This window comes from Lactuca virosa, chromosome 7, assembly GCF_052849685.1.
Source record: "Lactuca virosa cultivar CGN04683 chromosome 7, Lactuca_virosa_CGN04683_v6, whole genome shotgun sequence".
Classification (NCBI taxonomy): domain Eukaryota; kingdom Viridiplantae; phylum Streptophyta; class Magnoliopsida; order Asterales; family Asteraceae; genus Lactuca; species Lactuca virosa.
The window spans coordinates 128,772,814-128,791,512 of NC_136432.1; the positions used below are offsets into that span (position 1 = coordinate 128,772,814).

The following is an 18,699-nucleotide window of genomic DNA, read 5'->3' on the forward strand; positions in this document are numbered from 1 at the left end:
CATTGATCATATACTCTGGAATAAGCATAGGAATCTTAGTTAAAGATCCTAGCAAATGCGAGAAAGAAGTCATCGTGTTCATGTTGAAGTTCGCCATGGATGTATGGACAGATTTAGAGAAAAGCATCAGGAACTTGAAAATTCACGGATGAATTTATTAGAAAACACTAATCGATCACTCGATTAAACAACCTAATCGCATAATCGAATCACAACTACAGATCTAAGATGATTTTCAGAATAAAAAGAGCGGAAACTTTTGAATCTAATATGAGACTCAAAATACTTTTGACACAAAAGAAAATCAGATCATTGCAGAATGATTCCTTCTCTGAATCTAATATGAGACTCAAAATTTGATGATTGTTCTGCTGCATGTTTTATTGGGCATGTACGCAAGTTATGAGGAACCCTTTCTCTACATCCTGAGCATCTTCTTGTTTGCTTGTTTGAATTTTTATATGCTATTTTGGTTGCACTTTGAATTCTATTTTTCTTTCCACTTCCTTTATTGCTTTGAACATTTGGAACATTGATGTCAATGTCTTTTGGAATAGAAATGCCCATAAGCTTTCCTACCTCTTCAACATCTGTCCTATTTTTCTGCATTTTATTTGTAGGATCGTTCTCGTATTCCTTCAGCATGATTTCTATTTTCTTAACAAACAAATCCATTTTGTCTTTATTTTTTCTTATGTATTCCAAACATGCTTCAAAGTTGTAGTATACTTGATTGACAGATCTGTTAATTTCACTGTTCAGGTATTGTTCAGGTATTTCCTTAATTCCATGTTTCATGAGTATGTTGAATGCATGTCTGCACAAAGTCCCAAAGCGGTTGAAGTGTTCACAAGTATATTTTACATCATTTATTGGAAGTTTTATTTCTACATGTTCAAAATAAAATTAAAGCATTAAGTGTTTTATAATCATAATTGAAAATTGTTGTATATTACGTTTTTATTTTTCAAAATTTAAAATAAGAATATATTACATCAAATTCTGTTTTTAGATCACTGTTTTTGTTCAGTTGTTCCACTTTGTATAACTCCCATCCATTTTTTGTTCCAATATGTTTGTATTGGCAGTACCAGGAACCTATGTAGATTTCTTTTTGTACTTCATAAAACAATGTACTTGTATAAACTTTTGCAACATGTTTTTCTATTGGTCGCGGTGAAATAAATTTATATATTGCCTTCTTTGTTTGATGATTAAGCTCCTTTTGTGTATTTCTTTTTTTTAAAATTGTTGTGTAATAGTTCATCATGAAATGTAAAAGTAAATTTCCATATTGCGAGTAAGTGTTGAAGAAGGAATTCATGCTTTCTAATCTTGAAGAGGTTTTCATCAATCCAGCCATTCTAGTGTCACTGAAGTATGCAGGTATCCATTTGTCACGTAATTCGAACATATCACTTAACCATCTTTTATCTTCGAGGTTGAATTCATTAATAATCAATTCCCACTTCTTCTCAAATTCATCAGGTTTGATATGCATGTTCCATACCAGCTTGTTAAATCTTTTCTTGAAGTCTTTGTTTTTAAATAAATCGTCTGTAACCTATGAATGAACAATTTTACATATATATAAGTATAAATTATATACTTATTTGGATATATCATATATGAGTAATCATATATGATTATGTACTGTAATGTAGGATTAATCATATATGATTATATAGTATGATATCTGATAATTCATATTATTATAATCATATATGATTAACTGTTCTAATAATATGAATTATCAGATATCATACTATATAATCATATATGATTATATATTGTATTATCATATATCATACTATATAATCGTATATCATTAATCATACATGATTATATAGTATGATATCTGATAATTCATATTATTAGAATACATAATCATATATAATTAATCATATCTGATTATACAGTATGATATCTGATAATTCAAATTGTTATAATCATATATGATTAATCATATATGATTAAGTATTCTAATAATATGAATTATCAGATATCATACTATATAATCATATATGATTACATATTGTATTATCATATATCATACTGATTAATCATATATGATTATACAGTATGATATTTGATAATTCATATTATTAGAATACTTAATCATATATGATTAATCATATATGATTATACAGTATGATATATGATAATTCATATTATTATAATCATATATCATTAACAATTATAATAATATGAATTATCAGATATCATACTATATAATCATAGATGATTATATACAGTATTATCATATATCATACTATATAATCATATATGATTAGTCATATATGATTATACAGTATGGTATTTGATAATTCATATTCTTACAATACTTAATCATATATGATTAACCATATATGATTATACAGTATGATAACTGATAATTCATATTATTATAATACTTAATTATATATGATTATATAGTTTTATTTTGATTATACCTTTGCTTTTAGTTTTTTCATTATGTGCCACATGCATAGTCTGTGTCTTGAATTTGGTAAGATAGATTCCACTGCTTGTTTTATTGCTGGATCTTGATCAGTTAGAACAATTTGTGGTGCTTTCCCTTCATGAGCTCTAAGAAAAGCTTTAATTAGCCATTCATACGACTCAATTGTCTCTCTACTCAGCAACCCAGCGCCAACAGTAACTGATTTCTTGTGGTGGTCAACTGTTGTGAATGGAACAAATACCATTTTATACCTATATAAAGAAAATGTGTTTAGTACAATCATATTTGATTAATAGTATGTTTAAATTTAATTGTATATTTTTTTATTTTAATCATAAATGTATAAATTATGTAAATTATATACATTAACTTACTTGTTTGTTCCAAAAGTTGCATCAAAATATATAACTTCTCCAAACTTTGCATAAAAAGTCTTTTCTCTTTCATCTGCCCAAAACATAGCACCAACATATCTCCATGACGTAGGAACTCAAATAAATAATTTGGGTAATGATCTCTACGATCATTAATTTTGTTTATCATTATTTGAGCATCCTTGTAACATAAGATTCTATTTACTCCTCTCCTCAAGTTTTTGTAGACTGTTACCTTCGCTCCCACATATTAATATCCTCCTTTCAAAACTGCTCGTATTTTGTGAGCCATTGTTGGACCAATTTTAGTTTTTGATGCACGTACTACAAACTCTTTTTCAGAATATGACATCTTTCTTGCCTTTTTTGTATAAGGTCTTTCCTCAATACTTTCAAGTGGGTGGTTGTGCAATTCAAAGAATTTCTTAACTTTGTAATATGTTGTTCCATAAACATTTTAAATATAATCTTTGATGTACACCCAGTAATTATTTTGTTCGAATTTGGTTTCCTCTTGATAGAAGTTGTAGCCAACGTATCACAAGGTTTTGGTTTATCCTTGCCACCCCTATTGCATATAACATATTTTTCTTTTATTATTTGGCTATTGTATTTTGATTGGCTACTCAGTCTTGTTTGAAAACCTGCCATTTCTGCATAATCAGTATACATTTTTACTGCCAAATTTAGTGATTTGAAAACGTTGTTTACAACTAGTACAAATTCGGTAGGGACATCTGGTTTATATTCAGATTCTTCAATTATGTTACTGCAATATGATTCATTTGTTGAATTGGAACTTTCACCTGATAAAAGAATGGAATGTCAAATATGTTATTATATAATTTTATGTTGTAATAATCATATGTGATTAACAATATGTATTTATATAGTGTAATATATTATTCATTATATTTTAGTAAGAAAAATCATATATGATTATAGATATTAATATATTATTAGATGTTAAATCATATGTGTTTGTACAATGTCTTATATGATTAATCATATACTGTACTGTGTAATCATAAATGATTATATGTATTAATTTATAGGTAATCATACTTGTTCTGTTTAATCATCTATGATTAATCATATGTATTTGTAGTTTGTAATATATGATTAATCATATTTTATGATGTATAATCATATATGATTATTCATCCTAATATAAGATTAATATATATTTCAATTTGAAAACAAATATGATAAATCAGAATTACAAACTATAAATACATTTGATTAATCATACATATGAATAATCATATATGATTATTCATGCTAATATAATCATATTTTATGATGTATAATCATATTTTTTTGTACAATGTCTTATATGATTAATCACATATTATACTATATAATCATATATGATTATACTATTTAATATATAATTAATCATATATTTAGATCTATTAACACATATGATAAATCATATGTTTTTTTAAATTGTTATATACAATTAATCAAATGTTAGTATGTATAATCGTATATGTTTATACACCGTAACATATAATTAATCGTAATTTATGTTGTATAATAAAAAATCAGAATGAAGTGTAGAAATTGTAATGTAATATGTAGTATTAAAACGAATTATTTGTACCTTCAATACGAATCGTATTTTGAAGTTCTTCAGAAGTCAAAGAAATTGAATCGATTTGTTCGTCGTTACGAGATGAATTGATTTCAGCTACAATGGTATTAGTTGCGATCGACTCGTCAATTTCTTTTGAATTCGACATCATTTATGAAAATTGATTTTGATTAAATTTTCAAATACTCTCTTGAATTGCGTTGATGAATGCGATGTGTTTGTTTCTTTGATTTGAGGATTATGTCTCGTATTTATGAAGATATGAACTGATGCTTTGTTTCGATCATTTTTTTGATTTGAAGATTGCGATTAATTTGATAACAGATTCAGTAAAAATAGGAACTTTATGATGATATTGAATGATTTTTGAAGATTGAATGATACGATTACGTGATTGATACTGAGAATCGATGATTTGGTGATAAGATTATTTTTAGAGAAGGAAGGTGTCCGCTTTCTAAACATTAAGTTGAAATTTACTGTAATACCCCTGCATCATTTAACAGTTGACGGAAGTTGAGGTTAAGTTCCATTGGCTGATGTTTAATCTCACAATCTCTAATTTTTTATTAATATCAAGGAACCATCCCCTATATATATATATATATATATATATATATATATATAGAGAGAGAGAGAGAGAGAGAGAGAGAAAGGAAGGATCATTTGAGAACCTATAATTTCCCGAGAGCTAAAAGTGGACCGTCAGATTAAAAAAATGAAGGGCTAAGATATTTTATGGCATTTATGTAAATAAATGAGAAAATTAAACACGGGGGTATTGTTCAAAAATCAATCGAAGGGCATTTACGGTACTGAAGAGATTATTCCCCCCAAATCAATCGATGCCTCTCTCAAATCCCTCGATCGTCTTTGTCAGTCATCTCTCTTTTTCTTACAACTTCATCGTCGATCCTTCCCCCAAAGGGATTTCACGTGGTTGTAACCACTGCATCAAGAGTTGTAATTTCACAGTGGCGATGAACAATCCAATCGAAAGTCCCAACCATTTATAACGAACGCTACCGATTTGAAGTTCTTCACTCCCGCAGCCACCTAGATCTGCTCAAAGAAGCCTACCCCCAATCTCCAATACGCTACCAAAAATGGAAATTAGAGAACCAGAAATCATCAGAAACGAATAACAAATGAGAAATTGGACAAGATCTATGAGAGCTCAAGGTTATCTCTCTCTCATTGCCGAAGCTTGAAAACACGCACAGCTTATCGCCTTCATTGAAGATTCTCCGATGATTGATAGATTTAACATTGCGGTGGTTGCGTCATTCTTCCCTCTCGAAGTTTCGTGCCCTAATAAATCAGCCAGAGGTCCGATCGATCCGAACCTCCCGATTCTCCTTCGCCTCTGAGCTTCCGGTCTCCGAGCCAGAGGACAACTCGATGTTCTGAAGCAGCAACACCATCCGTTCAATCCAGAGTATGTCCGACATCGATGATATGAGCGGCTTTATCTCGTTGATCACAGACGAGTTTTTCCCATCGATAATCAATTGGAAAACCAAATTCGACTTCAAGTTACAAACCTTTGTGTTCCTCTTTGCCCAGTCTGTCCTCGGAAAAGAAAATCAGAGCAAACGAAGGAAGCCATGGTTGTAATCAACTAGGTAACAACTGAGGAACTCGAATTACGACTTTACTCTTCTTTCCATGGTCCAAGTTTAGATGGTACTGGAGACATTGAACCGGCTTAGCTCGTTAGGTTTCAAGTCCTTGAATGTTACGTTTATTTGTAATTTGTGAGGATACCTGTGATTTTTTCGATAAGATACAGTTGATTGTTTGCTTTATACTTGATGAGGTTCTTATTTTGGAACAATTATTTCCCAAAATGGACTCCAGTTGTGACTTTTGATTTTTTTAATATACAAATTTCATACAAATTGATATACCAAATTAGGTTTCTCAAGTTAGCATAACCTACAGCACATGAGTCAATTTCATTTCCACATCTTGTGAATCGACCTGTTCTTTAGTTATTATCTTTCTTTCTCCTCCTTTTTAGTGACTGAAGCTGACATTTTTATTCTTTTCAAGGTAACATAGGTTTTGTTTTATACAATGTAAAATTCAATTTTAGATTGACAATTCCAAACAAATTTAAAAGAGAAGTAAACAATTCATGATAGATGAATTGTCCTTTTCCATGACACTTGTGATATATCTACAATTTTCCATAAATATGAAAACTGAAGAGACACTATAACAGATTACTGAGGGGGTGCTTGTTAATTAAGATTTGGAGTTTAAATGGTGTGATGTTAGTTATTAAAGGTGGTGAGTGATGATGACATGTGATGTACTATTTGGAACATGGTATGAAGGGGAACACGGACACCATTTAGGAGTGATGCAAGAATGGTTTGGTCAACAATGGTGGACTACACGTTCTGTCTTGCTGCTTCTAACAACCCTCCTTGTTTTCTCTCCTCTGATATCCTTTAAACGTGTAGGTGAGTTTCACATACTCTTTACCTGAACAGATGCATGCTTCTATGTTCCAAAAGAGACCATTTTTAAACATATAATTTGTGAGGATACCTGTGATTTTTTCGATAACATACAGTTGATTATTTGCTTTATACAGTTGATTGTTTGCTTTAAAGTATAATTGGGTATAATTTTTAAAGTATAATGACCAAGGCGACCTCATGTAGACATAGTTTATGAAGAAAAAATAAAATGGATTATTTTCGGATCCTATACAACAATATCCATCAAACTTTTGACAATAAATACCAAATTAGGTGTGTTGTTGCCTTTCCTGATCAAAAAGGTTTCTTAGTATGTCTTTTATCATATTATTTCTTTTATTTTAATAAAACAAATATATTTGTAAACTGAAATAATGTTTAATTTTGGTTTATAGGTGGGATCCATTGAAGGAAGGTAGGTGTGCATCATCTTGATGAACAACAAAGTAGTAAAAATTTCACATTTAAATGTCATAGAGAAATGATGTCAATGGTTTATAATTGGCCTGGTGAACAGGTACTCTACTTTTAAATAAATGATATGATTCTTTTTTTTAAATTATTCGATATAGATCCATTAGTGCTTGTGTTCAAATTTCAAAACCTTTTTTCAAATTTTGTAGGTTGATATGATTTTTGTTACAAATGGAAGCAGAATAATGGGTCTTGATGATCTAGGAGTTCAGGGTATTGGAATTGCAATTGGGATGTTGGATTTATATGTTGCTGCAGCTGGAATAAATCCTCAGAGAGTAATGTTTGCACATGATCCATCTCAATATATACATATTTCTAAAATTTCTCACTTGCAAACATATATCTTTTTCCTTTTTTTCATTGTAATAGGTTCTTCCTATCATGATTGATGTTGGAACCAACAATGACAACCTTCTAGAAAATCCCTTGTGTAACTTTTTTTCTTCTCTTCTTGATTTTTTTTCCGAACCTTATTAAGTAAATTACATGTGATTCACATGTAAATCACATATGAATCACATGTGATACACATGTAATTCACATATGAATTACATGTGATTCACATGTAAATCACATGTTATTCACATGTAAATCACATGTTATTCACATATTAATTACATGTGATTCACATGTAAATCACATGTTATTCACATATGAATCACATGTAAATCATATATGAATTAGATGTGATTCACATGTTATTCACATATAAATTACATGTGATTCACATGTAAATCACATGTTATTCACATATGAATCACATGTAATTCATACATGAATTAGATTTGATTCACATGTAATTCACATATGAATTACATGTGATTCACATGTAAATCACATATGAATTACATGTGATTCACATGTAAATCACATATGTGTTATATGTGATTCACATGTAAATCACATGTAATTCACATATTAATCACATGTAATTCACATGTAAATCACAAGTGATTCACATGTAAATCACAAGTGAATAACATTTGAATTACGTCTATATGCACACATTCATTTTGTGTAAGTGTTCTTCGTTAATTATTTTTTAAAATTTTCTTGTGAATTTCACATTTAAATCTTAAAAGATACAATCACATGTGAATATCACATTATATAATAACATGTGAATCTTACATGATATATACATGTGCGTGTTCTTGCATTAATAAAAAATTTTTTATTTTCCTGTAGATTTTGAAGAATTTTTGGAAAATACTGAATAGTTAAAAAGTGATAAATTGAAGAAAATATGGAAATCTTGATATGAAGAAAAGATAACACTGTGAATCTTTATATTTTATTTTGTATCGAATAAAATATTTGTATTATGTTTATAGATTGATTAATAAAAATGAGATTTTTTATAATTTACTTACGAATATTATAGTATAAGAAATATGCATATATACATTTGAAAAAATATGCATATATGCACCTAAAACGTTGATTTTTTTGTTAAAAAATGCAGTTTTGAAAAAAAATTGCGCTTTTTTATAAAAATCGCAGTTTTTTTTTTCTTTGAAAAAAATGCAGTTTTTCTGAAAAAAAAATGCAGATTTTTTTGAAAAAAAAAATACAATTTTTTTCTAGAAAAAATGCAGTTTTTTTTTTTGAAAAAAAATGCAGTTTTTTTGAAAAAAAGATGCAGTTTTTTAAAAAATATTTTTTTTTCATTTTTTTTTAAAAATTCATGTTTTTTGAAAAAAAATTAAAAAATCTCAATTTTTTAAAAAAATCAAAAATTATTATTTTTTTTAAATAAATCCGAAATTTTGAGTTATTTTTTTAATTTTTAGACATTTATATTAATATATTAAATAACACCGAAAATTAAACATTGACAGAAAAAAGCAAAGGGTGTAATTGGAAGCTTTATGTAAAAGTTTACCTGGAGGACATTGACTTAAGGGCTCCAAACTATGGGCGTGTCTGATCTGTAATGAGTGGTTGCAATCAATGATTGAGAGGGAGAGAATGAGGATGGAGAGAAAGTGACAGGGATAGAGTGGTGGCGGCGATGGTGTAGTAGTTGTTCGACTTTAAGATGTAAGGTACTGGTGATGGAATAACAACAACAGCTATTATGCTTTTTCTGATCAGGGAACAGCTGCCCTTGCCTCCTCAACAAATCAGTTTGATGACATTCAACATTTTAGGGATGTTTCCAATAAATCTGATGGGCCCATCGTGGCCCCTTCCAATAAATCAGTTTGATGACATTCGATCCATGGTGTAGAGTCGGTGACTGTGTTGGGGATGCGCATGAAAAATTCGATCTTGCCACCGAAGCTTCAGATGGGCCCATCGTGGCCCCTTCCATTGCTGGAAATCCGGTTGCAGATGATGAAATAACGGCCGGCCGGAGAGATCTTCTAGAATAAGAACGAAAAGCTCCAAACCCGGATCAAATTTACTTGTAACTTGTTGTTCCCCCAAATCGTTGCTCGTGGCGGCGGGATAGGGCTAGGGCTACTTGTGTGTGACGGAAAAGGTGGACTTTCAGGGCGTCGATTGCATCTTTGGTGGAGACGGATGAGAATTGGTTTGATGGCGTGTGTTTAGCAGATTAGGGTAAAGTAATACCGTGTAGTGTAATACGTATACGATGTTATATGCTTAGTATTATTGTACATGAGGTAATATGTAACATCCCAAAAACCATGACCAAAAATTTCTTTTTAAAACATTACTAAATCATAGTATCAAGTCATTTCAAACATACTAAAAGGGTTATATAACAAATCAGAGTATCTTTTCAAAACACTTGTTCATTTTATCAGAGTAAACATCCCAGGCTAAACTTCTTTGCTCTGTGTGTGTGCCATGCGATCACCCCGAGCTCTTCCCTCCGCTACCGGAAGTACCTGAAACCAAAACTGAAAACCGTAAGCACAAAGCTTAGTGAGTTCCCCAACCTACCACATACCATATAATGGGCCTTGCCCACTGCATCGGGCCCTGCCCGGCATCGGACCGAAGTCCGGACTAACTTGGGCCCCGCCCACTGCATCGGGCCCCACCCGGCATCAGGCCGCGCCTGGCATTGAGCCCCGCTCGGTATACAGACCTGTTCTCTTAGGCCCCGCCTGTCTCTGGGCCTCGCCCGCTACTAACAAATACAAGCATATAACATAACACATATCATAAAGCTAAACATACTCTACTATACTACTGATGTAAGGCCTCGCCTATCTTGGGCCCCGCCCCTGTCCTGCTACTGGTGAGCCATGGACCCCATCCACGCTCCTGCTGATAGTGAGATACGGGCCCCCGCCCACACTCACCTCCCTCCTAACTCGGGCCTCGCCCCTGCTCTGCTACTAATGAGATACGGTACCCCGTCCATACTCGGCTAGTGATGAGATACGGGACCTTGCCCGACTCACCTCCCTACCAGGCACATACCGAAGGGTTTTGAGCATTCTAACACTCCTAAGGTGTACATGCAACCCTAGAAACCTTGGATCTATGTTTGACTAAGATACATGCAAAATAATTTTTCCAAGGTTCATAATCCTATCTAGCATACATGGGGAACTTTTAGACATAAAAGTTAGCTAGAGAACATACCTTGTAGTAGTTTGGATTTCTTGAAAAACCTTGTGAGCCTAGCACCTCAAGTGTGATGCCTCAAATGTCTCACACAACACCAAATGCACTTGGAATAAACTTGAGAGAAATGTCACACTACTTGAAATCGGCTAGCCCTCTTCTTTCTTGCTTAAGTGCCGATTTTGGTGAACATAAGGGTCCTTATATAGTGTGTTACAATTAGGGTTACACCATGTAAACCCTAATTGTCATGACCTTTCATTTCCATGACCCATGGGTTCTATAACCACCATGGAGCATCCATTGAGCATCCTATGGGTTTTAGCCCAACTTGATAATCCATGGAGCATTAGCCCACTATACAAGTATGAGTGATTTACACAATCAACCCATATATTTAATTATTCTTCTTTTGATCACTTTAATTAATTCCAAATTAATTCTTGATCAATACTAATTAAATAATATTATTAATATATTAGAACTTATAATATATTAATAAACCATAAGTGTTATTTCTCTTATTTTAGTCTATCCAAATGCATGATGCCATGCAACCCAAATGGACCATGCCAAACCGGGTCAAGTACATACCAGAAATAATTATGGACTTAGACACCTTATCCAACAATCTCCCACTTGGATAAGTCTAATAACTATAACTGCAAGTATGACTTCAGGCACCGATCAGCAATCGTAGCTCTTTTAAGGTCTCTCGGAACTGAGATGATGATGATACGTCATTTAAGATAAGTGATCATATAATCCTCTGTTCTAGATATCAGCCGGACAAATACATGGAACAATGTCTTACTTATTGTCTAGCAGTTTGTTTCTCGATTTCCGATTTGTTTGACATAGAACTTAATTGAACACATCAACTTAGTTCTGACCGGGCCCGGTACATGGGTCAACACAAAATCATCGAGGGGCCCAGATATCGCTTCTAATCCAAGAAGGAACAGATAAACTTCGACCCATATGCTTGTTCTACTACTTGTTGAATTATACACAAAAGCACGTTTTATAACATCGAGTTACCAATGCGTTTTCGTACAATCAATGCATAACCAACTCATAGGCAACAAGTCATATCTCTAGGTTTGAAGACTTATATGATATTACCTTCTCGCAATCACTCAAGATAAATTCCATGAAGTGAAACCAGCGAGCGTGGGTTGAATCCAATACTCAGAACTTATGAGTACTCATTAGTATTGTAGCCATGTCCAACATCTTAGACCTCTACAACCAACTCATGACAGTCTTGATTCATACCTACTTCCAACATATGACCGACTGTGGAGAATTCGAATAATATGATATACCAAACATAATTATTCTGGAAGTCAAAACATGCAAAATGAAATAATAGTAAACGATTGACAAAAGATAGCAACACTTTACTCATAAATAAACACAACTTTTATTCATCATCAAATGTCAATTACACTTTACACATTTCAAATCTATCTAACTACTAAAACTAATATCATCCTTCAGCCCTATGCGGGATCTCCCATGATCCCTTAGTTCCTTTGCTAAGGCAACTCCACTTTCACTATCACAGAAAATCTCTATAGGCTCCTTTATAGCAGGTACAACTCCAAGGTCTCCAATGAAGTTCTTTATCCATATAGCCTCCTTTGCTGCCTCGCTTGCCGCTATATACTCTGATTCGCAAGTTGAATCGGCTACTGTCTCCTGCTTGGAACTTTTCCAAGAAATTGCTCCTCCGTTTAAGGTAAAGACCCAGCCTGACTGAGAGCGGAAATTATCTTTATCAGTGTGGAAGCTAGCATCACTATACCCTAATACTCTCAAGTCATCACTCCCACCGAGGGTAAGGACCCAGTCCTTAGTCCTCCGCAGGTACTTGAGGATATTCTTTACCGCGGTCCAGTGAGCCTTGCCAGGATTCCCCTGATATCTGCTAACCATGCTCAATGCAAAGGCTACATCAGGACGAGTACAGGTCATAGCATACATAATCGAGCCTACAGCGGAAGCATAAGGTACTCGACTCATCTCAGCTATCTCAGCCTCTGTACTCGGGCTCTGAGTCTTACTTAGTCTGGCGTTACTCTGGATCGGTAACTCTCCTTTCTTGGAATTCTGCATGTTGAACCTATTCAGCACCTTATCCAAGTAGGTACTCTGACTAAGTCCAATTAGTCTTTTACTCTGATCTCTCAAAATCCTTATCCCTAGTATATAGGCAGCTTCTCCAAGGTCCTTCATAGCGAAACACTTCCCAAGCCAGGACTTCACTTCCAGAAGAGTTGGGATGTCATTTCCTATGAGTAGTATGTCATCCACATACAATACCAAAAAGCTAACTATACTCCCACTAGCCTTGACATATACACATGACTCATCTTCACTCCTCGAAAAGCCAAACTCTTTGACTTTCTCATCAAAACAAAGATTCCATCTGCGAGGTGCTTGTTTCAATCCATAGATGGATTTCTCAAGCTTACACACTCTATTAGGGTACTCTGCACTGACAAAACCCTCTGGCTGACTCATGTAAACATCCTCAGCCAACTTTCCATTAAGGAAAGCGGTTTTGACATCCATTTGCCATATTTCATAGTCATGAAATGCAGCAATGGCTAGCATAACCCTAATAGACTTAATCTTCGCTACTGGTGAAAAGGTCTCATCTTAATCAACTCCTGGAGTTTGAGAAAAGCCCTATGCGACCAGTCGCGCCTTATAAGTGTGTACATTACCATCTATGTCGGTCTTCTTCTTGAAGATCCACTTGCACCCGACTGTCTTGCGACCTGGTACATTGTCAACCAAGTTCCAAACTTGATTGTCATACATGGATTGTATCTCGCTGTCGATAGCCTCTTTCCATTTAGCAGCCTCAGGGCCTGCTATGGCTTCCGTGTAGCTGTTAGGTTCATCCATACTTACCAGTGTGTTATCACTAATAAGAGTATCACCTTCTGCAGTAATATGGAAACCATAGTAATGCTCAGGTGCATTCCTAACTCTCGTGGAACGCCTCAGAGGTACAGACTCTTCTGTCGGATCAACAGGAGTTTCCTCCTCAGGTTTATTGCTAGGGTTTGAGGTTCCTTCACCACTTGACTCTTGAATTTCTTCAAGGTCAAATTGCCTCCCACTGTTTCCTTGGCTTATAAATTCTATCTCGCGAAAGACTCCTCTCCTTGCTAAAAAGACCACATTATCATTGGGTCTGTAGAAAAGGTAACCAAAGGATCTCTGTGGGTAACCGATGAAAATACACCTCTCACTTCGAGGTTCGAGCTTATCGTGAGACTCACGCCTCATAAAAGCCTCGCAACCCCAAATCTTGATGTGGTCCAGATTGGGAACGTTTTTGGTCCACATCATGAGGTGTTTTGGCAACCTTCTTTGTAGGGACTAGATTAAGGATATGGGTGGCAGTCTCTAAGGCATACCCCCAGAATGAGATTGGTAGCGAAGCTCGACTCATCATGGAACGAACCATATCCAACAAGGTCTGATTGCGCCTCTCAGCCACACCATTCAACTGTGGTGTCCTAGGAGGTGTCAATTGTGAGATAATCCCACATTCCTTAAGATAGTCAAGGAACTCTTTACTAAGATACTCACCACCTCGATCGAATCGAAGCATCTTAATGTTCCTGCCCAATTGATTCTCTACTTCATGTTTAAAATCTTTAAACCTTTCAAAAGTCTCTGACTTATGCTTGATTAAGTAGACATAACCATATCTAATATAATCATCAGTAAAAGTCACATAATAACGATTAGCATCCCTTGTGGCAGTTTTGAAGGGTCCACACACATCAGTGTGTACAAGATCCAACAAACCTTCACCCCTAGCACATGTACCAGTGAAGGGTGACTTTGTCATTTTCCAAAGTAAGCATGATTCACAACTATCATCTGACTTTAGATCAAATGACTCCAAGACTCCATCCTTTTGGAGTTGGCCTATGCGTTTCTTGCTTACATGTCCAAGACGACAATGCCATGATGATGTTTTATCCAAGTTATTATTATTAGAAGAATCAATACACAACACATTATTTCCTAGGTTATCTACAACAGACACAGCTTCATACACACCATCACAAGGTAATGCTTTAAAATAAAGAACATTATTAAAGAAAGCATAAATACCACCACTATCATTATCAAATGAAAAGGTAAAACCTTGTTTGTACAAAGCATAAAAGGAAATAATATTTATTGTCATTTCAGGCGAGTAATAACATTTATTCAAATCTAATGTAAACCTACTACTTAGCAACAAAGAATAAACTCCAATCTTGGTGACAGGTGAAGCTTTCCTATTCCCCATGATCAAGTTTATCTTTCCATGCTCCACATTCTCACTTCTTCTTAGTCCCTACAAATCAGAACAAATATGAATTCCACAACCGGTATCAAGGACCCAAGAGTTAGAATAGGGTGAGTTATTAGACAATATTGTGTAAATACCTGCATGGGTGGGTTTCACTTTCCCATCCTTGAGAGCTTGCTGGTACTTTGGGCAGTTTTGCTTCCAGTGCGACTTTTCATGGCAATAGAAGCATTCAGCCTCTTTTGGGTCAGAAGAAGGAGTGACGAAACCTTTATTGGTTCCACTTGAAGAGAAGCCATCAAGGGTCTTACCCTTGGTACCCTTCGAAGGGTTCTTCCTCTTCTTTCCTCTGCCTTTCCCGATTGCCAAGACAGGGGTGGAGTTTGGACTAGGAGTGGTAACAACCGACTTACCTTTAAGACCACTTTCCGCGGTCTTCAGAAGTTCTTGAAGTTTGCTGAGTGTAACTTACTCCTTGTTCATGTGGTATGTCATGCGGAATTGATCATAACACAAAGATAATGAGTGCAAAATGATATCTATTGCCAACTCCTCTGGGAAGTTCACATTCAGTTTCAGCAAACGGTCCACATACCTTTGCATTTTCTGCATGTGGCCCGTGATGGGTTCACCATCCTTCATCCTGGTCGTTATCATGGAGGAGATGATTTCATATCGCTCTTGACGAGCACTCTGATGGTAGCGGTCCATCAAATCCTGGTGCATCTCAAAAGGATAGTAGTCCTCATAGGACTTTTGGAGCTCGGCTGTCATAGTGGCCAACACGATGCATGCCACTTTGGTAGCATCTCTTTCATGGGCCTGATATTCAGCGACCTCCTCAGGAGTAGCAGTCAGCTCGAGTTCTTTAAGCTCCTTGTCGAGGACATATTCCTTGTCCTCATAGCGTGTGACCATCCTGATGTTCCTGATCCAATCCATAAAGTTGGATCCATCAAAGATGACTCTCCCACAAAGATTCATGAGAGAGAAGGAGCCGGTAGGGTTTGAGCCAGAAGCAACATTGTTGGAAGGCATCTGAAAAAGAAGAAAGACAAGTTTAGATTAGATATAAAGATAATCCTTAATAAAACACCCAAATGTAATATTAAGGCTAGGATCCAATCACAATATATTATAACTTAGAAGAGGGATGTCGTAATCTAAGCTATAACATATTTGAAAGGTAGGTGAATGACGATTCACCAATTTCCACCATGAAAAACGAAATTTTTAGGTTTTAATTGGTTTTTAGAAACTCCTAGATTCTTTTGAGAATCATTGAACTTTTCAATGGCATGTTTCAATCTCGAGTGTGCCCTTCAGGTTTTGTGACTGGGATGCCGAGGATCACAAAACAAGGTGTGAAGTAACCATGAAAATTACTTGGTAACCTTAATATTTACCCCTCAATCGATGTGCCGGTTAACCACACGCGCTCCATCGATACTATGATAAATATTAAGTTACCCTTTACCTACCTTGTTAAGTCCAGGTTAGTGTGTCGGTTAACCACACACGCTCTACTAACGACTTAATCAAAGTGCAAAGTGTAATTTCATGGGTTAGCACCTTATTCACATTTTTCCTAAAGTAACTAAGATTGGGAATTTATAAAAACATTTAGTTACTTTATTTTTCATCATACTTTTAATGAGAATTTAAAGTCCTTGTCTTACCCGTTCGGCTAACGACCCTCCACCAGTCAAGGAAGCGGTGGGTGAGAGTGGACACCCATTAAGCTGCCATTTTATAGGCAACAACCTTATACCCCCCCTTATAGGCCGGCTTCGTGAATGAGGCCTACTAACGGTAAAACGACTTTGTTCTTATACATATATAATTGTTATTAAACTTATAATATTATAAAGTATAAGGGTTGAATTTTAACTTTTAAAATTCTAGGGGTTGGAACTAAAGTTTACTAGATGACTTTACATGTTCCAAAACTTGAGGGCAAGTTATGTAACTTTACAAAACTTTTCAATTCATAACTTATGAGTTATTGTTTATTAAAAATGAAGACTCTTCATTTTTTTTGTAACTTATGTGTTCTTTTAATGGATTTATTACAAAGTGACTTTTGGTTATCCATAACTTGAGAACAAGTTATGGACTCCATTAAAACACATCATGATCATGAATTAACTATCAATCAATAGCACATAATTCCTATGACCTTGCAAGAACTCATAAGAACATGAATATTCATATCAAAATTTCAAGAACATATGAACACATATAAACATGGAATTTTGATATTAGCCATTGTAAATGGATTAAAACAGCCATTACTCCATCTAAAACAAGTTTTAAAACACCAAAACAGTTTAGGGTAATGTTTCTAGTCCATTTCCAGCAGCAAAAATCGAAAATCTGCACTCTGCTAGGCCAACTCGTTGAGTGCAAGAGCTGACTCGCCGAGTTGGTTGAAGATACACTTGGACTCGTCGAGATCCCCCATGAACTCGGCAAGTCCCATGTGCAGACAGCAAGAATTTCGACTTTTTCAGCTATTTTGCATCAAGTATCAAACAAACAAGCCTAGGCTCTGATACCACTGAAGGGTTTTGAGCATTCTAACACTCCTAAGGTGTACATGCAAACCTAGAAACCTTGGATCTATGTTTGACTAAGATACATGCAAAATATTTTTTCCAAGGTTCATAATCCTATCTAGCATACATGAGGAACTTTTAAACATAAAAGTTAGCTAGAGAACATACCTTGTAGTAGTTTGGATTTCTTGAAAAACCTTGTGAGCCTAGCACCTCAAGTGTGATGCCTCAAATGTCTCACACAACACCAAATGCACTTGGAATAAACTTGAGAGAAATGTCACACTACTTGAAATCGGCTAGCCCTCTTCTTTCTTGCTTAAGTGCCGATTTTGGTGAACATAAGGGTCCTTATATAGTGTGTTACAATAAGGGTTACACCATGTAAACCCTAATTGTCATGACCTTTCATTTCCATGACCCATGGGTTCTATAACCACCATGGAGCATCCTATGGGTTTTAGCCCAACTTGATAATCCATGGAGCATTAGCCCACTATACAAGTATGAGTGATTTACACAATCAACCCATATATTTAATTAGTCTTCTTTTGATCACTTTAATTAATTCCAAATTAATTCTTGATCAATACTAATTAAATAATATTATTAATATATTAGAACTTATAATATATTAATAAACCATAAGTGTTATTTCTCTCATTTTAGTCTATCAAAATGCATGATGCCATGCAACCCAAATGGACCATGCCAAATCGGGTCAAGTACATACCAGAAATAGTTATGGACTTAAACACCTTATCCAACACATACATGTATCACAAAGACAACAAGTATAACTACAAATCCACTACTGCCTCGGGTACCACCCGGCATCGGACCGAAGTCCGGAACATA

General features: G+C 34.6%; 1 protein-coding gene across 1 annotated transcript; it reads right to left on the bottom strand.

The window, feature by feature from the left end:
• Positions 1–309: 309 nt before the first annotated feature.
• Positions 310–4,583, bottom strand: LOC145127133 (protein FAR-RED IMPAIRED RESPONSE 1-like). The gene is made up of 6 exons (XM_079062386.1): positions 4,445–4,583; positions 3,483–3,644; positions 2,839–2,911; positions 2,454–2,715; positions 1,138–1,564; positions 310–887 (listed from the first exon to the last, which is right to left on the bottom strand). The coding sequence occupies exons 1-6, from the start codon at positions 4,581–4,583 to the stop codon at positions 310–312; spliced, it is 1,641 nt and encodes a 546-aa protein (XP_078918512.1).
• Between the last annotated feature and the right edge of the window lie 14,116 nt (positions 4,584–18,699).